General features: G+C 31.6%; 1 protein-coding gene across 1 annotated transcript; it reads right to left on the bottom strand.

The window, feature by feature from the left end:
• Positions 1-844: 844 nt before the first annotated feature.
• Positions 845-23,179, bottom strand: LOC139521116 (heparanase-like). The gene is made up of 11 exons (XM_071314416.1): positions 23,140-23,179; positions 14,205-14,414; positions 13,084-13,265; positions 12,374-12,547; positions 10,612-10,783; positions 9,526-9,576; positions 9,040-9,237; positions 6,539-6,653; positions 4,611-4,726; positions 3,507-3,653; positions 845-2,688 (listed from the first exon to the last, which is right to left on the bottom strand). The coding sequence occupies exons 2-11, from the start codon at positions 14,384-14,386 to the stop codon at positions 2,523-2,525; spliced, it is 1,503 nt and encodes a 500-aa protein (XP_071170517.1). The 5' UTR covers positions 14,387-14,414; positions 23,140-23,179; the 3' UTR covers positions 845-2,522.
• Between the last annotated feature and the right edge of the window lie 1,443 nt (positions 23,180-24,622).

Here is a 24,622-nt window from a genome sequence, read left to right as displayed (position 1 = left end):
GTGGGTTTGTTCTCATCCTTTATGATATCTATGTGTATTAAATAAACTCATAGATTTGGAGAAGACGTTACTAAGTTGAAAAACTTGTGTCTAATCCATTTGTCTCTTTTTGGAACAATAAAATATGTTTAAACTAATGGGCCATACATTGTCATCTTCTAATGTGATGTCTGTCAACACCATTTATTTTAATGAATGATCCCATATGGATAACATCTTTATTTGCTTAAATTTTAATTACCGGGTACATATTTTACAGTTAATTTTCGACCTATGAGTTTTAATGTCCCTTTTGTATATCTTTCACCTCTCTTTTACACCTATCATAATGACATGAGTAAGAAATCCTTATAAGGTGTGAAGGATTGTATAATTGATAGTTGAGTGAACGTTTTCTGAATTTCCTGTGAATTATGTCTGAGTTAAGATTTTGGCATCACCTGTACCATAACTTGTATGTTGAGGACATCTCCCTATGTCATTCTATGCTCTATACCTAGTGGACCTTTCGTTACTTCTAGTTAATCTATCACTTGATTTTTCACCTAAAGGCTGTGAACCAAAGATAGAGACAGCAAATACCATGTCTTTAAATGGACAGAACTACTGATAGAATCTTTTTTATATGCCTGTATAATGAACCAGTGTTATATTGACATGATGTCAAATGGAAAAAAATTAAAAAATTTAAGGAACAAGAAAGGCCAAACCTCTTTTAACCTGGTTATATGTATATCCTTGTACTAATCTCTTATCATGTTCTAAGTTTCCAGTCACTATAACAAACTTATTACAAGAATTAGAAATACAAAGAACACAAAAGGCATAAATAAACAAACATCAATAATTAGGATATGTTTTTATTTCAAACAATAATGGGAAATATTCCCTAAAGTGATGGGCCAATAAATAATCTATAAAACATATGTTGTATAAAAATATATATTTGGAAATAGCAAAAAAATGTTTCCATAAACTTTCAACCTGTAAAATATACTACTGGTTTTCATTCTATTAAAAAGTTACTTCCCCTTGTACATTTAAACAAGAATTAACATGGAGGTGATGCCATCAAGGTCTGTATATACATTATGTATTTTTATTTCATGTGCAAAGCATTTGTTTTATTGGATAGAAAATTATGTAAGAATTTAATAGCATTGAGGACTCAGAAATTTAAGAAAATATTACAAATAAAACATAATACATGCCAAATGGGAGATAACTGTTAGAAAACTTTTGACATGAATAAATGTTCTTAAATAAAAAATATCTGGAATGACACAGACACTAAATTGGTCTGCACAAAAGAGTGATGCATGACCAGTTATAAAGACAATACATTAACATCAGATCTCGGATAAAATTATCCTTTACAAAAGAAAATTATGACTAGATCTGAGTAAATAGACCATAATGGTAAAAGTAAATATCTGCATATTATGCAATGTAAATATATATCAAACAGTACAACACACAAATTATGTCAAAATTACTATCATATCATATAAAAAAAAATTCCAGGGAAAACGGTATGCAAAAAATCTTAATTTAATACATACATGTAGCACAGAATACAGAATATGCAAAAACACATAAAAAAATAAACAAAAACAATGCTGGCAAGGTAATCAGAAGTTCTCTTAATTTTACATGATAGGTATGTACCTGATAAAACAATTAAATTATTAATGTGAACAAATGGGTATTAGAAATAAATATGTACAAGCTCAAATGAAAGGATTGATTGATTGGTGGTATCTTTACACCACATCAGGCTGTATTGCAGCGAGGACAAAAGAAGGGAGAAAAACATCAATTGGAATGTAACATTTTGAAGGAATACAATTGTAATTGTTGCTAGTTGATAAATTAACTCCAACTGTAAAAATTACCTTTTTATTTCAATAGTGGCAATATGAAGACATAATTCTTAAAAAATAAACAAACTGGTATTGCATATTAAGTGGTTTTGTTTCAGATGGAAGAAGTTAGAGATGGATTTTGATATGCAAAACGACTGACTTCATATTAAATGCTACAAGTTTTTATTGTTTCCTTTGTGCTATTCAACATACTGTTGTAAAGTCCAATAAAAATTTCTATTTTTAAAACATTTAAAGCATAACAAAATAAAATAATTGGTTGAAAATGGTTTCATATCAACAATAACAAAGAATCATGAACATAAACCAACATAAGTAACATGTTGAGCACCACTGAAATGTAGTATTTTATTTCATCGATTTATGAAAAATGGTACTATGTACCTAAACATCTATGTTGTTTAATATGAGGCTGTGTAGAAAATCATTGACAGACAATCTGCTCTATGGTCGGGTTGTTGTCTCTTTGGCACATTCCCCATTACAATTCTCAATTTTATAAATTAATGTTTGTAATTGCAATCTCAGGAAAACTTTTCTACTGTTATCAGATGTAAGTTATAAATCTTCTTAAACATATCTAATGCGATTGGAACTTTTTGGGATCTTAACATCTGTTTTAGTTCTGTTTTTTCATCAACTGCTCACTTTACAAGCTGCAACATTAGCGTCAGGTATAACAATGAAACCAAAAGACTCTTGAGGGAATGTAAAATTAGAAGTAACAACTTCAGGGTAGTCCATACTTGGTAATGAGAAATCAGGATTCAGACTTAGAGTTCGACCATTTAAAGCAACTGTTCTGTAATTAGAAAAGAAATAACTTATTACCGGTATTTGTGATGGAATAAAAATTGCCAAATTGACATTAAATTTATATTCCTTTGTAAAGGGTATTTACTTGTATCATAATTATTTGGTTGCACAGTAAAGAATGATAATTATGGAAAGGTTATCAATGACTTGTTGAAATATTTGGCTATGCAAACCACAAATGAAATACAGAGTGATACAGGATTCAGGAAGATTTTTCTGAATGCAATCAGTCTTTATGCCAATTCTAATGATATTTTATAGTGTGTCTTTTTATGTTGTAAGTTACACTACTATTTCATGTAGGGTGAAGGTTGTTACCTGTTAAAACGTTTAAAACCACTGCATTTGTATGCACCTGTTCAAAGTCAGGAGACTGTTGTTCAGTGGTTTTTCTTTGTTTATGTGGTTCATAAGTGCTTCTTGTTTGTTTTAAATAGATTAGACTGTTTGCTTTCCTGTTTGAATTGTTTAATCTTTTCACTTTGGAACCCTTATAGCTTGTTGTTCGATGTGAACCAATGCTCCTTGTTGAAGGCCATCCTTTGACCTATATTGTTCACTTGTTACACATTGTTAATTTTAGGTCAGGTAACCATTCATGTTGAACATCATTACAAATTGCCAGCTTTTTGTGTTAAGGTTTCAGTAGGGTTCCCCTGTAAGTTGACCAGTCCTTTTAGATGAGATGCCAGGTTTGGTTTTCGTGTATTAGCACCTCTCTTGTTGACAAGATTATTTTTGTTTTTTCCCCATGTTTTGATTTTTCAAATTATAAAGTTAGCAGAGGATAATATTCAAACTTACTGAGACTTAAGGCTATCTACACCAACAGGTTCCATCAGGTATAAGTGAAGTTTTATATCAGATTTAAACTGTGGAAATACAACTGTTGTAGGTTCTGATCTTAGATTCATACCATATACTGTAATACTACCTGGCTTGTAACCACTTCTATAAAATAGAGAAAACAAGAAAAAGTTAAAGCAGGATGACACATAATACACAAAAGTGATGTTGACAGCTTATTGTGGACCTTTGGACAAGATTATCTCAATACAGAAATTTCCAAAGAGAATTTTATTTTCATCATTTTGCAACATGGAATATTTGCCTTCTGTAAGACCTGATTTCCCCCATGTTTGGTGTTAAGGTTACAGTTGTATGTTTCATATTATTCTGATCACTACTGCAAATTCAGAAATTATTGCCAATAATGCAACAGGGTTATATTCACATTAATTTCAACTCGCATTTATTCATTTTTTATATGAATGAAACAGGATTTTTAACAATATCGCAAAAATTAAAATCGCATTTCAGTCTAAAATGACAAAATCGCAATAATAAATGCACACAATAATTTCTGATTTACAGCATTTAGTGCCAACCTGAAAGAAACAATCACTTAGACAAATTCCTGTTGAGGTCAAAGGTCATAAAAACAAAGGTCATCAGTAAAGAGCTATGGAAGAAAAACGTTCAGAAAGCAAACATTTAGAAACTGTGATAGTAAAAGATCCGCTTTTTTAAAACATAAGAAATAAAAATGCTTTGTTTGAAATGTTTATGATGGTTTAAACTTGCCTCTTGCAAAAGTTTTATGTATTATGGATTGTTTAAACATGGCCTCAGATAGACGGTGTATTGGAATTAAAAAAAAAAATCTCCTTTGACTCTATTTAGTTTTCAAGAATGTGTAAGTTTTGATTGAAATCTTTACTACAAAAAATCCTGATGCAACAGGGAAACATTCAAAAATATCATTTATGTGAAATTCATCAACTGAACAGTAAACTAATGAAGTGTTGAATATAAACTATAAAATATAATAAACAGTCTAAGTCTCGTGAGGTAACAAATGATCCTCTATCCCCATGAAATCTTTCAGGACCATTCCCTATAACTAACCTTTGAGTATTAGTACAGTGAGTATACATTCTAACATATCCTGTTTTATCCTCCATTGTAACATTAAACAAAGACCTCCCTACTAACTTCTTGTACAGGTAAGACAACCAAAAATCCTGCAAAATCAAGTTTATTTAATTATAGTGTACTGAAAATAAACAATGGGCTGTGTATCTTACTAACTTTAATGATCATTTAATTTGGTTAGTGGTTAATTTTTTGAGTGAATCGGTTTAAAACTACAATCAATTTCAATATTGCATATGAGCGACTCAAGTAATGTTCAATCAAGTTAAAATGATTTTCATTTGAAATCAACCAAAAAGCATTTATATTTTATTCAAGTGAGCACTGAAGAGTAAAAATTGCATTCATTTTGCAGTGGAAACTAAACATTAAACATTGCAATGTATTCAGCATTGTAATGCAATACTATGAATTGTAGATCTAACTGTAGATGAAATCCCATTATGTATAAAGGTAGATAACTCCAATTCTAAATGTTACTTTCACAATGACACCATTGAGGTACCAGTCTTGTAATACAACTCCAGTTTCTGGTGCATGTCAAAACATGGAGGGAAACAAAATAGTGCATTTTTTCTGAATTTTTGTCTGAACTCAACTTTTTCTGTTTGATTATAGGTTTATGCTGAATTGAAACATATATATAGACTTTAAAAAAAATCTTGCATCTTTTGGGGATATCAATCCAGGAAAATGGAAGGATATCATGTTTACTGGAGTGGTGCGGCCTAGTAAAAATAGTAAACAGAAAGTAGAAAAAAATGTTTTGACTTCAGGATTGCGTAACTTTTTATTCTTCATGGCATGACCCCTTTTTTTTCCGATTAAATCACAATTTCACATTAGTACATACATGATATGAATGGGTTTTTTTTCTATGTAGCATTTTTCATTTTTTTATTTTCAAAGAACAGCTGTTTTGCATGTAAGCCTATGGAGCAGTCAATTACGAGACTGCAACCTTGATAATTAAGAACGGATACTTATATATCTTTATTCTCATAAACCAAAATCCATGGTACAGAGATATAAACAATTAATAATATAACATATAGTCAGAATTAATACAAATGTATGATCTACAACTGGAAAAAATATTTCCAGCTACATGTAATATAAAAAAAACGCATTATGCATGTATACAATATTATATAAAAAAGTTATTAAACAATGTTTCCCCTAAGAGTCCAGCTGTTTATTAATCAGTCTGATAAATTTGCACAAATGATTCAACATACTGATGTTTCTAGTATTCATCAACTCATGAAATTTCAATATGTTTGGTCTATTTAGATAATATGGTTTCAAAAACTTTTCTCTATCATGATTAAATTTCGAACATTTAAAAATATAGTGGAATTCATCCCCAATATCCCCTGAATTACATAGTTTACAATTTCGATTTTCTCTAGGTACATTTTTCCACCTTCCAGTTTCAATAGGAAGTTTATGACTGAGTATCCTGAATCTACAAAAAGTAATAATATTTTTATCATCTAGGATCTTAAAATAGTTTTCTCTTTCAGCATTATCTTTGAATAGACGATAATTAATAGCTTTTGGCGATTCTAACAAGATAGAGTGCCAATTTTGTTTGAATTGGTCTACAACACTAACTTTAACCTTATGATATAACCATGTATTACTAACAAAGTACTGTGCATTCCAAACATATGACAGTCCACAACTATCTAGAATAGATTTTATATTATTAAGCCATGGAATGTTCATCCCATACTTTTTATATGCATATTTATACTTTGAAACTTGCATATGCGAGTGTTTATACATATATATTTTTCTTTATTTTTTAATTCCAAGGTTAAATTTTCATAGATCTTTATAGAACCATTATTAACTCTTTTTTATGTTACTTCTTTAAAACATCTTAAAACACTTACAGGATTAGGGTTTGAAGTCTTTGTATCAATCAGACCATAATTTCCACCATAAAATGTCTGTCTTACTACCACATCTACTCCTAATGATGCTGACATACCTAATTTATCTAGCCACCTATAGAAAACACAATACAACTATCTGTCTTATTACCACATCTACTCCTAATGATGCTGACATACCTAATTTATCTAGCCACCTGTAGAAAACACAATACAACTATCTGTCTTATTACCACATCTACTCCTAATGATGCTGACATACCTAATTTATCTAGCCACCTGTAGAAAACACAATACAACTATCTGTCTTATTACCACATCTACTCCTAATGATGCTGACATACCTAATTTATCTAGCCACCTATAGAAAACACAATACAACTATCTGTCTTATTACCACATCTACTCCTAATGATGCTGACATACCTAATTTATCTAGCCACCTATAGAAAACACAATACAACTATCTGTCTTATTACCACATCTACTCCTAATGATGCTGACATACCTAATTTATCTAGCCACCTGTAGAAAACACAATACAACTATCTGTCTTATTACCACATCTACTCCTAATGATGCTGACATACCTAATTTATCTAGCCACCTGTAGAAAACACAATACAACTATCTGTCTTATTACCACATCTACTCCTAATGATGCTGACATACCTAATTTATCTAGCCACCTATAGAAAACACAATACAACTATCTGTCTTATTACCACATCTACTCCTAATGATGCTGACATACCTAATTTATCTAGCCACCTATAGAAAACACAATACAACTATCTGTCTTATTACCACATCTACTCCTAATGATGCTGACATACCTAATTTATCTAGCCACCTGTAGAAAACACAATACAACTATCTGTCTTATTACCACATCTACTCCTAATGATGCTGACATACCTCATTTATCTAGCCACCTATAGAAAACACAATACAAATATCTGTCTTATTACCACATCTACTCCTAATGATGCTGACATACCTAATTTATCTAGCCACCTATAGAAAACACAATACAACTATCTGTCTTATTACCACATCTACTCCTAATGAGGCTGACCTACCTCATTTATCTAGCCACCTATAGAAAACACAATACAACTATTGGATATTTTCAAATTTAGACTTATTTCCAATAGTAGAAAAAACACAAATTGTTGACATTCTGTTTATTATAATAATAGAGCACTCGATAAGCTTATTCTTTTCTAAGACTGTCGATGATCTGTCAGCTAAACCTGTTGGATGTGTATTAATATCAATATTTTATTTGGGTAAACATAATATAAGTTTAATGGGTTTTGAAATAGCTTGCAGTAATTGATCAAAACTGTGTCTTTTGCCTATTTGTTAGTTATACTGTTTTTTTTTCCTATCTGATACAGGCTCTTTCCAACTGGATTGTTAACTATGTTCTTTTATTGTGCTGTTATACAACAGTCCAAGATTAAGGGAGGATTAAGCCCCCTCATAAACATGTTAAAGTCAGTCATATTCTATAGGTTACTGTCCCTTGTCGTGAGCCTGTAGTGCAGTGCTCTGCGCAATATTTGTTTTTCTTTAAAGGTTTAAGCCTTATTCAGGTTGTTGGTTTTCTCAATTGAATTGTTTCATTTTGTAATGGCACAAATTTTAATGGTTTCTTTCTGGTATGACATTTTTTCTTATTGTTGAAGGCCTTAACCTCTAAGGGCTATCTTTATTTCTCTATTTAACAACGTGTAGATCCGACTTACGCTGGGCGTGTTAAAAAAAAACAACATGTACAATGCCAATACGCTAGTAATTGTAATAATTCAACCTGTCAATCATATCTGTAACGTGTGCACATCGAGCTTTAAGTGTTTATAGGGCGTTCAAGAAATGTACGGTTGTATAAAAAAGAAGATGTGGTATGATTGCCAATGAGACAACTGTCCACAAGAGACCAAAATGACACAGACATTAACAACTATAGGTCACCATATGTATGCCTGGCGTTTGTTTAACGTAGATAAAATGCAGGCTACGAAGGTAAAAAGTTTCTTGAACGTATTTGAGACACGTCCTGGTCTTATCTTGGACGTTCTATTATGGGGTGTTTGTTACAAACACACCTGCATACGTTTTGGCTAAAGTCGATCTTGTAGCGTATACGAAGTGCCCTAAACATGGCTCAAACTTATCTGTAGCGCGTTAAAAGCGCTTGTAGCGTATGCATAACGTGCGTGTAGCGTACAGGTATATGCTAGACACACGCTTGAGCTTATGCTGCATAAAAATTTCCTCAAGTGGTAGCATTCACCAAGCTAATAACTTTGTATTTCGACATACTTCAAACTTATGCAACAGGCATTTAACATTTGCTTAGCGTTCCTCTGGCGTGCAACTAACGTATACAGACTTTGTCAATTTTCTCTGTACGTTTGGTGCACGCCGTTCTATACGCCAATGCCTGAAGCCGGCATAAACTAGCACATCATTTATGAATCTCCCCAACTTACATAAATCCTGCAACATATCTGTCAGTTAATCCTGCAGCTCCTCCTCCCCAGGCTGAGCTTGTTTCACCTAACCAGAATTTGCCATATAAAGGAGATGGAGCTATCTTCTTTGCAACATTTATCTGCCAAGGGAGATTACTCAGAATGTCTGGTGACATAAACTTTGGGACAGTCATTGATGGACCATGGGCATAATAGCTAGAAAAAAAATATATATACAGTACATGTATGATCTTTCTAATTAGATAAGGAAGAAAAGAATTGTGTTAATTTTTTTAAAGAAAATAGTAAAATATTTATACATCAGAATGATACTCCAATATAATATGTGGCAACTTCATCAAGTTCATGGCAGATCAATAATAAAGGAGACAAATTATGTGTGTATCCCACCTGATAGACTGTAGGATTGGTTACTTCCCTTGCTATAAAGGACAAATTATCTCCCTTAATATGAACATGACTTTTGTGTTCTACTATACTTACTGGTGGAATGTAGGATTTGTTACTATATCAGGTCCTCCTGCATCAACAAAACTGAAATGAAACAAAAACTACAGATATGTTTCTTTCCATACATTGAAGATGACATAATCTTTGACATCGATTTAGAATTAACTGCAATGCAGCAAAGGAAAATTTTTTACTTGTCAGCAACCAAGCAGTGACTTAATTTTAAAAGGTTGTTTTAATAGATTACTTTAGCTGTATTTGGCAAAATTTTAGGAATTTGGTCCTCAATGCTCTTCAACTCCATACTTCAATTAGCCTTTTTAACTTTTTTGAATTCAGCGTCACTGATGAGTCTTTTGCAGACAAAATGAGCATCTTGAGTAAATACTAAATTGAATCCTGGTATCTACGATGAGTTTATTTTTAAGTGTTGTATTATTACTGCTTACACATGTATAATGATAAAAATATTCATTGTCTTGTCAGAAATTTCAATTTAAAAAAATGTCTTTATAAAAATCTAAAGGATTATTGTTAACTTAATTGTATGTACTACAAAATGTGATGTTGTTATACAAAAGCGTTTTATATATACAGTGTCTGATTTTACAGCATAAGACAATACAGTATACATATTTCAATTTGAACAGATTCAGTTTTTTTACGTTGTCTTCATACATTATTATTAAGCTGTATTATTATTTTGTTGTGTATAGTATTCTGAAGTATTATTGCCATCATGCATGTAGTGTTAACCTAGCCACATTTTAATGTCCATGTCATAAATTGGAAATCTAGCCATTGATTGTCATACTTACTTCCTGGGTTATTTGTATTTCAAGGCGTATGGAAGCAAGCAAAAATACATGCAAACTTCCATAAAGAAAATCTTAAGACAGATTCAGATCACATTTGATTCAAACTGGCCAAGTGGATAGTTGTCTCATTGGCAATTATGGTCACACTACATCTCCTTATTTTCCTATCAGAATAGAAAACTTTTCAAACTTCAATGGTCAAATAAACAGATACATAACATGTAATATACACAAATAGTTAACAGCTTCAAACTGACCCTTTAGACAAGGCAGACTAAAAATCACTGTTGATTTCACTTACTCTTGTAAATACTTCCTACTAATTTGCTTGACCAACATTGTAACACTGGGACCTATAACAACACTATCTCTCCATTGTGGGTAGTGGTAAAGGAGGCTGTGTAGTATATTGTAGTCCTTGGCTCTCTGGCTTCCTGTTATGTTAATACCTACATCTTTATAAACATCAGGTTCTAAAATATACAAAATATACACAGATTTTTACATGGCATTTTCTATATCTGTTAAGATTTGTTTGATGGATAGAAGTATAACATCCAGCAGATAATTTAGAATAAGACCATGATCAATCAGGATGAAAAGATTTTGATTAAGGATGAAACCATGATTCAGGGTGAAGATATGTTGATTAAAGATGAGACCATATTGATTAAGATGAGACCATGATTCAGGGTGAAGATATGTTGATTAAAGATGAGACCATATTGATTTAAGATGAGACCATGATTCAGGGTGAAGATATGTTGATTAAAGATGAGACCATATTGATTAAAGATGAGACCATGATTCAGGGTGAAGATATGTTGATTAAAGATAAGTCCATATTGATTTAAGATGAGACCATGATTCAGGGTGAAGATATGTTGATTAAAGATGAGACCATATTGATTTAAGATGAGACCATGATTCAGGGTGAAGATATGTTGATTAAAGATGAGACCATATTGATTTAAGATGAGACCATGATTCAGGGTGAAGATATGTTGATTAAAGATGAGACCATATTGATTAAAGATGAGACCATGATTCAGGGTGAAGATATGTTGATTAAAGATAAGTCCATATTGATTTAAGATGAGACCATGATTAGGGTGAAGATATGTTGATTAAAGATGAGACCATATTGATTTAAGATTAGACCATGATTCAGAATGAAGATATGTTGATTAAAGATGAGTCCATATTGATTTAAGATGAGACAATGATTCAGGGTGAATATATGTTGATTAAAGATAAGACCAGATTGATTTAAGATGAGACCATGATTCAGGGTGAAGATATGTTGATTAAAGATAAGACCAGATTGGTGTAAGATGAGACCATGATTCAGGGTGAAGATATGTTGATTAAAGATGAGACAATGATTCAGAGTGAAGATATGTTGATTAAAAATGAGACCATATTGATTTAAGATGAGACCATATTGATTTTAGATGAGACCATATTGATTTAAGATGAGACCATGATTCAGGGTAGAGATATGTTGATAAAAGATGAGACCATATTGATTTTAGATGAGACCATGATTCAGGATGAAGATATGTTGATTAAAGATGAGACCATGATTCAGGGTAGAGATATGTTGATTAAAGATGAGACCATATTTATTTAAGATGAGACCATGATTCAGGATGAAGATATGTTGATTAAAGATTAGACCATCTACTTTTGGAAATAAAGGTGTTTAATCTCAGAAAGAAATGGACAAATGTCAAAATACAGAGATTTTTTTATATCTGTATATTTTCCTTGCACATTATCTTTTTACACCAATGTGAACTTAAATCTTTAAAAGGCTCTTGATAGTAAATTTTACCTCATGATTTGATTATTAAAGTCCTTTATCTTTTACAAACATGAAACGCTTTTAAATTAACATGATTAATATTATCTTTTCTGGTATAGTTTGTCGAGTTTTTCTGGGAAGGGGGATATGGTTTGAAATTAAGGCATGTATATTTTGTAAAAGACAAATTAACAATAAAGTCCTACAAATTTATATGAATCCCTGCAATAATATTTATAATAATTAAATTTGGTACCATTGCCAAGTTCCCATCCAGCAAGTTTATATCCTTTCTGTGTTGTGTAGTCCATTAGTTGTTTAGCATTAGCTGGTGACCATTGTCCGTTCTGTCTAAGAAGTGAGTTGAGGTCAAATATAAGATCCCAGCCAACCTCTTCTACAAAATGATTCAGTTCATCCCACTGTCTTGCTAAAATGGAACAAGAATAGAACCAATATAAATCATTATGTCAATAGTCACATAAATACATTTATAAGCAAAAATACCTATGTAAGTTAAGTTGGCAAACAGGCAGATGTTTCTATGAAAATCATATTTCAAAACACAAACAGTTATGTTGATTGCTAGATGTCTTTTTTTCTGTTGTTGAATTTCTGTCTAAATAAGAAAAAAAATTCCTTTAAATCATGATCATTATTTCCTAACAAGTCATTAAAATGACTAAATATATACCAAATATCAATATAAAATTCTCTAAAAAAATTTGCTTTGCTTTTTTTGTGAAAATTTTTCATATTATGCTACTTGAGTGATATGAGTTTTTCTCAGTCGTTAAAAAGAGAGTGTTTGCAGTCACGAGTCTACTTCATTTAAATTGCATAAGAAAACAGTGATAATTAGATTATAAATTTTTTTTAAAACTAGGATATTTATCAGCTACATCTTGTACACCATCCTCACCATGATGTCATTTAATAAATTACTAACTTATAGTGTATCCTTACGTATCATTGTAAAATTAGTCAGTTTGTTGTTTATATGGTCTGTTAACATGAATTCTTTAGACACTTTTGGGTATCTTTCCCTCTCAGAAGACTGATTAAACTGAAGATAATCTGCCGAGCTTCCCCCAACACGTAGATAACATGGTGATAATGCTTTGGCTAGTACCTGTACCTTTGGAGAACTAAAAAAGAAAAAAATATGTATTGTGAATTGTACCTGGTAAAGAATCTCTTTACCTAGATAATTATTGGTTAATTTAAGGAGGCTCGAGGGTATAAAAATTTCAGATAAAAATTAAACATTTGTTTTTCATTACAAATTTTATTTATTACCTTTTGTAGTTGTTACTTTATCATATGGTACAAAAATCATTCAAAACAATCAATTCGTGTTGGCCCCAGATGACTTTTAAAATGTATACATCATTGAAAAAGTTCCAAATTATCTCTCTTTGGTGGAAATATGCCATTTTTTGGCTTTAAAATTGAAATATCTTTTTTAACTCATCGGTGACCTATATTTTTTAATATAATTTCCATATAAGCTGTACTTAAACTAAATTATTGTAAAATTTAAGCGATTTCTGTAATAAATTTCTTTTTTTATCTCGATATTACCTTTATTTCAACAGAAAAAAAACACCTTTACAAAAATGTATGCTTCTTTCGAAGGCAGATTGTGAGCGCAAATGAACGGTGACCCCACTTATTCATTTTATTTTTCTATTAACTATAAGATAAAGTTCATTTATAGAAAAATATAGAGAAATCCTATATAAATGATTTAGACCCGCGAACCCCCTTAAGGGACAATAAATCCCTGTATCTGAATTGAAGTATAATTCTACGTGCATCATTATTGTTTTTCTTGGTGTTTTTTTTCAAGAAACTTGTCTTGTAATGGATCTTTTTTAAAGTTAACAGTTGCCTTATTTTGCCTGATAATTAATCTTTTTACCTGAAGTTAACTATTTTCCAGTTTGTCAGCTGTTAATATCTTTATCAGTTGATTATCAGGTTAACTGTTACCTGTAATTAAGTGTTGCCCAAATTACCTAACAATGAATCTGTTAACCTGGAGTTGAGTGTTGCCCATTTTGCCTGACAAGAAAAATATTTACCTTAGGTTGAGTGTTGCCCAATTTGCCTGTATAGTTGATGTATCTATTGTAACACTAAGGAATCTATCTGATACTGTTTCTATTACTATATCTGTATCAATATTTACATTGGTTGTTCCATACTCTGAGTAAGTCATCTTCATCATAGACAGCACAAACAGCAGTATTGTTTTATAAAGCATTTTCTTGTCCTTTTATTTCACTTTGAGCCTTAAATAAAAATAACAAAAAAATATACATGTTAAAAAATCTATCTTACATGATGTCAGTTGATCACTTCTTTAATACATGTACCTTCCAATTCTTACTGGAGTAAACTGTAAATTAGATATTTTGATAATGTTGACCAATGAACAAAAGTGTGAGACTTATTTGAAAATTTGTGATTTGTGAAACAGGAAATGGTGCAAACAAAATTTAATTGCAAGTTTTTATCATGTTTACTTTTGTATAAACTCTACTTTTTATAATGGAAATTTTTGCAATTATAAACGTACAAAAAATGTCTTATTTTTGTTGGAATATCTTCAATCATTGTCAATTCAGAAAAATAATTTTTATTCCAGTTAGAGTTTTCTTTTTCTCAGGCTCATTTTTGGATATCAATTTGACAAAAACCTTTATGGTAATATTGAGAATAAAAATGGGAAATGGTCAGAGAGACAACAACCTGAACAGAGGGCAGAAAACAGCTGAATGCCATGCACCAGTTGTTTTTCATTTGCTATTTCAGGGCATTTTATAGCTGACTATGCGGTATGGGCTTTGCTCAAAGTTGAAGGCCATACATGTGACCTATAGTTGTTTATTTCTATGTCAATTGGTCTCTTGTTGCCTAATTGGCAATCACATCACACCTTTTTTATATTGAATTCAAAAGATGTCTACTTAAAAAATTACTACAATATTTTTTCTGCCTATGAAGAAATAAACATCAAAAATGTGGTGCACACTGAATGAGGGTAATAATGGGGGTACCTTCATGACGTATAACAGTAAAAGTTCTTGCCAAATAACATTTACAGTAATTTTTGATGCATGGCAATAAAATGTACGCTTTCTATAAGATGATTAAAAAATCAACTGATTTTGGCGCATCATGATTTTTTTCCCTCTAAAAATGATGCTAAGACCAAAAAAAAATATGTGTCTGTTTAAGGTTACATCATCAAAATAAATAGGGTAGGTAGGTCCGTCAGTATTTCCATTTTATAATTTTTTTCAATTTTTTTTTTGGCGCCATGATTTTGAGTTGTCCAAGTATAAAAAAAATTTTAAAATTTAAAATCCGGTATTTTTTAATGGATTGAAATTTCCGGAACGTTCGATTTACATTGTCTGGAAATTCGGCTCTGTCAAATTTTAACGGATTTTAAATTTTACTTTCACCAGAAGTGATTTTTCTTTGGTAATTGGGGGAAATCATTTGGAAACAAAATAAATATTACCCCACTTCAAATGGAATCGTATTTTATTTAATCCTTTCTTTTGGATATTTCTGGAAATTTTTTACATCAATAAGCATGATAAGCACAAAAAAGGTAGGACTTTGTAACTACGTAAAAATTTCTAACCAGCAATGAAAATTTCTTGTCAAAATGAGGTGTCAAAGTTCCCCCTGAAATTTGCTCTCAAACTCCAGACATAAAAAAATGGCTTCAGTGTTATGACGTCGTAGGAAGGCGTCCTAGAAAAAAATTAAATTAGCCTTGCCAGACGTCACATTATTTGGACTGACTAAATGGTACATTTTAGAATAGAATAGAATAGAATTTCAGTTTCTTTTATCAACTTCTTTTCTTCGTATAAGCTTCCTATTATAAGGAACACCCCTTAACGGGTAATATTAAAATATTAAAAAAGGGGGAAGAAACAGGGATAAAATATATTACATCAAGGTAAAATCCAATGGTGGTGTGCTATACATAGACAGTGAATTGTAGAAAAAGAAAAAACCGAATCATAGCATATAAAATATAAAATTATGTACATAAAAATGATAAACCGATCTACAGAAGTCATATAACTCAAATAATTAGTCTGCGCATGTGTGGAATGGTGGCGGGCGGAAAATTCAAGAGAGAAGATTTGCACCCTATTTTATGGTTTTATGCACTCTCGTTTTTAACAACAGTGTTTTATATGCACATTATTTTATCAGACAGCAATTCTTCCTCATTCCGTCGTTCACTCCTGCCCAAATATCGTTCCTTTTGGAAAGTTGAACTTTATCTGTACATATCTCAAACGGCATGGACTGTGCGCCATCTTGAATGCATAGAAATTTTGTTAAAAAAGGCATCTGTTTGTAAGCTTTTTATTTCTAAATGAAGTGACTTTTATCAAGAACTTTCATGAACTGCATCACCACACCATCTGTATATTATTTTACTTGCGTAGTTGTACATTTTACCTGATTTTTACTGTAAAATTTTTACTTGCGTGTTTTATTTTTACCATTGATAGTATTGACTTGTTTATAATTGTGCCGTCATGGAACTGTCGAGGCGTAGTAGGCGCTCAAGAGTCACCAAGGTGCCATTTACACCTTCTAAATTAAAATCTAAAGATGCGAAAGTAGATACTGTAAATCTTACTGTACTCCCCGTAAACTATGAACTTGATAGGAGTAAAGCAATAAAGAATAAAATTGAGGCTGCTTCTAGACCTCACTCAGTAATATTATCTATGGCACGAGGAAACATTGTGATAACTTTTTCAGCAGCTGCCTATGAGGAATTTAAAAGTGTAACAATAAACTATTTACATAGCAAAGGGCTTACCTTAAACACCACAGAAACTACAGAGAAAAGGGGGGCCGTTGTTTCTGAGTCAACTGCCGTTTTTGAAGGAAATAACAAACTCTTTGTGTTAAATTTCTATAATTCAAAATCGAAGATACTGTTAAATGGGAATCAAGGTCATATTATAACTTTTGTGGAGAACTACTTGATACATATTTTAGACATTTTAGATAGAAATGACTCTTTTAGTGACATAAATGAGCAAATCCGTGAATACTGTGAACAATTCCTTAATAAATCGGGTCAGTCAGCAGAAAATTGTCAAGAGATTGAAACAGCATCTACTGGGAAAAAACTGTCTTCATTAAATGTAAATAAAGCTTTGTCTCTTCCAGCTGTGGACAATGCAGCATGTGGTAATGAACCACTCATAGGTCCCCAGTTCCCACTGTGTTTGGTATGTAATAAACAATGTGATGAAAATCCCACATCTGTAGCCTGTGACATTTGTTATCAGTGGATACACTTCAAATGTGAGGGTTTAACACCTGAAAATGTATTAGAGATAGAGCTTAAAGACGATTCATATATATGTAGGATGTGTACCAGTCAGCGGGGTACTGTAAACTCAGACATAGACATTGCTGTTAATTCTTGTATTCGCCAGGCGAATCTTAATAGCAACACAGAAAGTGTAGGTCAAACACCCTCGACTAGAACTTTTGAACTAAAAGAGAACTGTCAGCCAACTGCTATGACTGAAAGTTTGCTAGATCAAGTAAATACCTTACCATCTGGTCCGAATATGGCTAATTCACCTGATAACACTGAATTACATAAAGCAGAGATTGCTCATTTCCAAACTCAAATTGAAAAAAGAGATAAATTATTGAAAGTTAAAGACAGTAAAATTCTGAAATATGAGTCTGAAATTGATCAACTTAAAAAGCAGTTAGCTACCAATCGTGCATATTCTATAACTTTGGAAGATAAGAATAAAGATCTTCAACATTCTTTACTAATTATTAACCAGAGAGTTGAACAGTTAGAAAATTATCCAACACAAGGTTCTACTAATTCACATTCTTGTACACAAAATGTACAGAGTACACCACAGTCTGAAATAGGAGAAATGAAAATCTGGTTTTTAGAGCAAAAGGTTAGGCAATTAGAACTTGATGTGCATAAAAATAACACTGAATTAACTTTCATAAGAAACTCGCATGTGCCTCATGTAAAAACTTCTCGTGGAAAGAAACGTCGAAAGCCATATATGCAAAATGATAATAATAAAACGCATGCTCAATCAGCAAGTTTACATAACATATGTCACCAATTGGATGACTTTCTTTTGAACACAAGAAGTGATGAAACAATTTCTATGAAGTCCTATGATGAGAATTCTGATTTTTTAGGTGCTCACTCTCCGACGAAAGTAAGACTGAAAAATTTTCGTCCGAAACATGTCTCTACGAACATGACGAAAACTTCACAATGTCTAAGCCCACCATCTTACCAACAAAGAGCGTCGGTCTTCAACCAACAACACCAAAATCACCAAAACCTCCATTTTATTCAACCAATCACCAGTCTTCATATGGAGAAGGGGAAACCTACTCGGCATACCCAAAGTCAGCAGACTCGCCTATAGATAACCCTATTGAGACAGAATCGACTCCGTCTTCAGTACTTTCGTCCTTAAATTTATTAACATTTAATATTGAGGGATTTAATAGCAATAAGTTATATCTTGAGACTCTTTCAAAGCGTTCCGATATTTTGTTATTACAAGAACATTGGCTCCACAGTTATGAAAAACATAAGCTTGATGAATTTTTACAAGACTTTATATGCTATGCAAAATGTTTTGATGATAATTCACTTTCTGATGCATATGAGCGCCGTAGGGGCCATGCTGGAGTGGCAATATGTATTCACAAGAAATTTGAAAAATTTGTTGAACTTTTACCAGACGGGGGCAACAGAATTATAGGTATCAAGTTTAATACTACACAGCCATTTATATTTTTATCTACATATCTCCCGTGTCGTGGCAATGCAAATAGCATAGACAATTATCAGGAAATCCTTGATGAACTATCAGAAATTTATATAAAATATAGCAATGCATTCAGAATTGTGATAGGTGGGGACATGAATGCATCTATTTATAGAGATTCTAAACAAGATAAAGTTTTTAGAGATTTTATAAAGGAAAACAATCTTTTAATACCACCGTCTTGCGGAAAGACTTTTACCTTTTATCATTATAATGGAAGAGATACCTCCCAGATAGATTATTTTTTAGAAAGCAAAAGTGTCATTAGCAATTATTTGACTTTTATACGTGAGTCTATAAATACCTCTACTCATGATCCAATACTGACTACTATTCCATGTAATATACAAGCGAATGAGGAAATTAATTCATTAATTGAGAACAAAAGAATAAATTGGAATAAGGTTGATAAAACTGCTTATCAGGAAGAGATTGAGAATAAACTGTCGACATGGACTGATGAAATAAACCTTAATTTGACATTTGATAATATACCAGATAAGATAAATGAACTTTGTACAATCATGGCAGCGTCAGCTTCTAAATGTAGCCGTTCTAAACGCTCAAAATGTAAAAGGTTAAAGAAAAAGCCCTGGACTCCAGAATTGGAAAATATGGCTAAGATAAATAGAGATCATTTTGCAAAGTGGAAAGCCGCTGGCCGACCTACTGATAAAAGTAACATTTTATTCCAAAATATTCAGTTTTACAAAAAGAAGCTTAGATCAATGCAAAGGCAACTTGAGGCAAGTTTAAGAATTAACAAATATCAGAAAATTATGGAACTTCACGAGGGAAATGATGCTGGTTTTTATTCTTTAGTAAGGAAACAAAGAAATCCAGCAAATACCACAACTACTTCGCTTACTTTTAATGATATTTCTTTAAATAACGATAACTTGATTCGTGATGCATGGATGGATTACTTTCAAGATTTGGCATCTCCTATGGATTCTGAAAATTTTGATAAAGAACATTTTAGTCTAGTTGAAAATGATATAAAACATTTAACTAAAACTTTTACTGAAAATAAGATAGAAAATATTTCACCTGTAACAGAAGTTGAAATGAAAAGTATTTTAGCATCTATGAAAAATAATAAATCTGCTGATGAAGAAAACATAGCAGCTGAACATTTGAAATATGGTGGACCTATTATGATAACTATAATGACTTTTCTTATAAATGCTATTTTTAAACATTTACATATTCCAACTTTATTAAAAGGTGGGATAGCCTGTCCTGTTTTGAAAAATGGAAAACCAAAAATTGATCCGAACTCATATCGGAAAATAACTATTACAAGTACAGTAGGAAAAGTTGTTGAGAAAGCTCATTTATCTCAAAATAAAAACTCTGTAATTAAAAACCAAAATAAATTACAAAAAGGATTTACCTCTGGAGAAATGCCTATTATTGCTGCTTTAATTTTAACTGAACTTATAATTCAAGCAATTAAGACAAAATCACCACTTTATGTGGCTTTAATGGATGCAAGGAAAGCTTTTGACATTGTGTGGCATCTTGGCCTGATGAGAGAAATGCACAAGTTTGGATTAACGGGGGACAATTGGTTATTCTTTAAAAGATGGTATGAAAATCTTAAATCAAAAATTAAATGGAAAGGGTTGCTTTCAAACTCAATAGAGGAACAACAAGGTGTACGACAGGGCGGTATCTGGTCACCGACAGCCTATAAAATATTTATAAATTCACTTTTACAAACTTTTGAAAGAAATCAATTAGGAGCATGTATTGGACCCATTTATTGTGGTATCCCAACAGTAGCTGACGATGTTGCTTTAATCTCAACAGATCCATATGAATTACAAACAATGTTAAATGTACAGGCAGATCATGCAAACAAATTGAGATATCTACTCAGTGAGCAAAAATCTACTATATTAGTATATAACGATAAATTGCCAAAATCTTGGTCTTTGAATGGAAAATCAGTAACACTTTCTGAATCTGCAGTTCACCTTGGAATAGATAGAAATATAACTAAAAATGCTGGGGTTAAAGAAGTTGTGAACAAGCGTATTACTACGGCAAGGAAAACTGTATACTCCCTTATGGGTGCTGGGTTACACGGTTTGAATGGAGTAAATCCAAAAGTTTCTGTACACTTGATTCAAATATATGTTATACCTAGACTACTATATGGTTTAGATGTCATATCGCTCTCAAATACAGATATACAAAAGATGGAACTATTCTTTAGACAATTATTAAAGCAAATTCAGCACTTGCCTAAACGCACATCAATAGCTGCAACTTTACTATTATTAGGGCGTATTCCTATAGAGGGAGAAATTCATAAGAAAATTCTGAAAACATTTGGAAATATAATTAGAAATGATAAGTCTGTTGAAAGAGAAATTGCTTTTAGACAATTGGCTATGAAAGATGAAAAATCTGGAAGTTGGTTTACAAAACTACACAATTTAACTGTAATTTATGGATTGCCATCGCCTTATGATATCATTGAGAATCCACCATCAAAAATAAGCTGGAATAGACTTGTGAATAACTGTATAAATAATCATTTTTTACAAAATTTAAAGAAGGAAGCTAAAGAAAAGTCATCCTTGAAATATATTAATTTTAATGATTCCAACATAGGAACTGTGCATAATATTTGGAAAAGCAGTGGGACTGACCCATACTCTATTAATATGGCTGCAATTAAAGTTAAAATCGCCACCGGAATAATGATTCTTCAGTATCAGAGGTCTAGATTTTCAAAAAACTGTATCTCAGCAATCTGTCCATTATGTAACATTGAACCAGAAGATATGACTCACTTTATACTTAAATGTGAAAAACTGTCAAGCATAAGAAATCGCTTTATGCAAGAGTTGAAATCTCTTCTCGTAGATTGTAATAAGCCACCTTTGCTAATTCAAGAACTATTTGATGACAAGGAGAATCTTTTACATCTAATTATAGACTGTACATCATATCATTTTCTTACCTACAAGGAACAGGTCCGTATAGAGACATTAACCAGAGGTCTGTGTTACAAACTATATCACAAACGTTTACTTTTAATGTCTGAGTAAATTTGATTCGCACTTACTGGACTGTGTCAGGATTTATTCTGCAATATTGAGAGATGGATAGTGTTTGAACTGAAAACTCGTATCCAAGGCTTGTAAAATATCAAGTGGTTTTAGATTTTAAATATTTTATTAGCGTGTTTTATATGGAATAATTGTCTACAAGATGAACAGTGAAACGTTTTTTAGATTTTAAAGATACCAAGGACAGTGTTTTGAACAGTAAATGCTATTGCGAGGGCAGGAGTATTTTAATTATAGTCTATAACACTATGTTATATGGAGATATAATAGTGATCCGGCTATGAAACGAATGGACTGTGTAAGATATATAGTTAACTACGTTTACATGGTGATGGATTAGTCCGCATGCTGTATATATGTTACTGTTATATAAATTATTATAATAACTACCTACGTATACTGTTTTTATGAGTGCCCCGTGTGTAAGGGTTAGGGTGCAAATAAGGGTGCAAATTGGAATTACGCTATAGAAGCGAAGCTCCTGCTAGAGGAGGAAGATAAAGACTAGGTAACAGGTAACAGTCAGTCATTTTACCAGCAAATAGCTTTCTTGGAGCTTTATAACAATGAATATTTGTTACAAAACATAGTGATCTATATGTACAGTAACATTCATGATAATTTATAAAAGTTTATCTACGACATGTTCGATTTAAAAAAAAAATTAATACAGACTTCGTCCCCATTCACAGGTAAGCCTGCCTCATATTATGGATAGTCGACCTCTCCATGGATAGAAAGAAACAAGTGCCTGTTAGTGTTTGGCTGTGGACTGTTTATGTAATTCTTGTATGTTAAAGTGTAGTCCAAATTATTATGACGTCTGGCAAGGCTATTTTATTTTTTTTCTGGGACGCCTTCCTCCCAGAAAAAAAATAAAATAGCCTTGCCAGACGTCATAATTATTTGGACTAGTTAAAGTGTTATTCGTCCAAGGAGACCCAAATGTGTATTAATTCATAGAATGAATATTTTTTAAAATACAAATTAATAGCCATGAACAATATAATCTATAGACTACATTATTGTAGATGCACAATGTTTACCAGGACTAAATTGGCATTTTAGCGCTGAATGGGGGGTAACTCTCTACTTGATAACGCTAAATACCACCACACCTAGGATAAACAAGGCTGGTCGGTAATTCCATGCAACTTGTTAGTTGTTATAGATTAGTCGGTTGAAAGAGCTCATCAGAGCTCATACTTTGTCTGTTATTGTGTATATATATGCCGACTCTAAATAAATTTTTCTTATTTATTTATTTACTTACTTACTAGTTGTAACTTAAGATCGTACATTTATAGTCTCGGAAGAACCCCAATTAAAAATATTTGAGAGATTCAAAAATTCATACGCTTTCTTGTATTTTTTACTATTTATTCCAACTTTAAGATATCTAAATCATATCTTATCTCAGACTTATATATATATAGTTTATATGATATCTTATATAGTTAATAAGATATCTTGTATAGTTAATAAGATATCTTATATAGTTAATAAGATATCTTATATAGTTAATAAGATATCTTATATAATTTTTAAGATATCTCTTCAATGATAGTTTTAAGATATATGATAAAAAAAATTATAAGATACCGGTCTTATACGAGATATCTAATAAACTATATGAGCTATCTAATAAACTATATATATAAGATATTTCATAGACTATATATGATATCTTATAAAGTTTCTTAGATATCTTGAAGTTAGAATGAATAGTAATTAAACAGAGACATATATACGTCTCTGAATTAAATGAGATTTCCCGTACATTTTGAGGAATTTTACATCTAAAAAACAACTTTACTTTACTTTACTTTATAAATTTATTTTTTTTGCGGAATATTGTCACAACCGCAGAGGCAGAGGTAATTTTTTTCATAGTATTTGAGAAGACAAATTATACACATTTTGCATGAACAAAATATACATTTTTACACCCACCGCCAGTTACACAGGCAAATTTCACTCACATCAATTTCATGTGAATTTAAATTCATGTGAATCTTACGTGAATTTCACCTCAAATGAGCTTATACGTGAAACTCACATGAAATAAGTTTATGTGAGTTTCACGTGAATCTCATGTGAAACTCATGTGAATTTGACATAGAAATCGCATGATTTTTTTTACGTGAAATTCACATGAATTTTTAAGATAGAGTAATTCAAATAACAAATTGAAATAAAATCATGAATAATACTATACATAGATTTTACCATTTTCACGTGAAAACGGGAAAATCCCAAATCAAATGGAAAAATAAAATTCTCAAACACATCAAACGAATGGAGAGCAACTGCCATATTCCTGACTTAAATTGGTAAAGGCATTTTCTTATGTAGAAAATGGTGGACTGAACCCGACTAAATAAACTATTACATAGACCTTACCTAACAGGTCCAGGGAGGAAGTCATCACATTCGTTTTAAACAGGCGCGTGATCCTAGTTTTTATTAAAAAGTTAAAATTATCAGTAAATACATTATTTAAGAACATGTCAATAAGGATTTGTTTAG

Source organism: Mytilus edulis, chromosome 4, assembly GCF_963676685.1.
Source record: "Mytilus edulis chromosome 4, xbMytEdul2.2, whole genome shotgun sequence".
In the NCBI taxonomy this organism is placed as follows: domain Eukaryota; kingdom Metazoa; phylum Mollusca; class Bivalvia; order Mytilida; family Mytilidae; genus Mytilus; species Mytilus edulis.
The sequence above is the reverse complement of the archived record's forward strand: the minus strand, read 5'-3'. Positions and strand labels throughout refer to the sequence as shown.

Excerpts from the sequence above, each read along its gene's own strand:
- LOC139521116 (XM_071314416.1), bottom strand. The coding sequence starts at position 14,386 with ATGCTTTATAAAACAATACTGCTGTTTGTGCTGTCTATGATGAAGATG. Across the intron at positions 4,727-6,538 it reads AGACTTCAAACCCTAATCCT|GATTTTTGGTTGTCTTACCT; the intron begins GTAAGTGTTTTA and ends TTGATTTTGCAG. Across the intron at positions 3,654-4,610 it reads CACTGTACTAATACTCAAAG|AAGTGGTTACAAGCCAGGTA; the intron begins GTTAGTTATAGG and ends TCTATTTTATAG.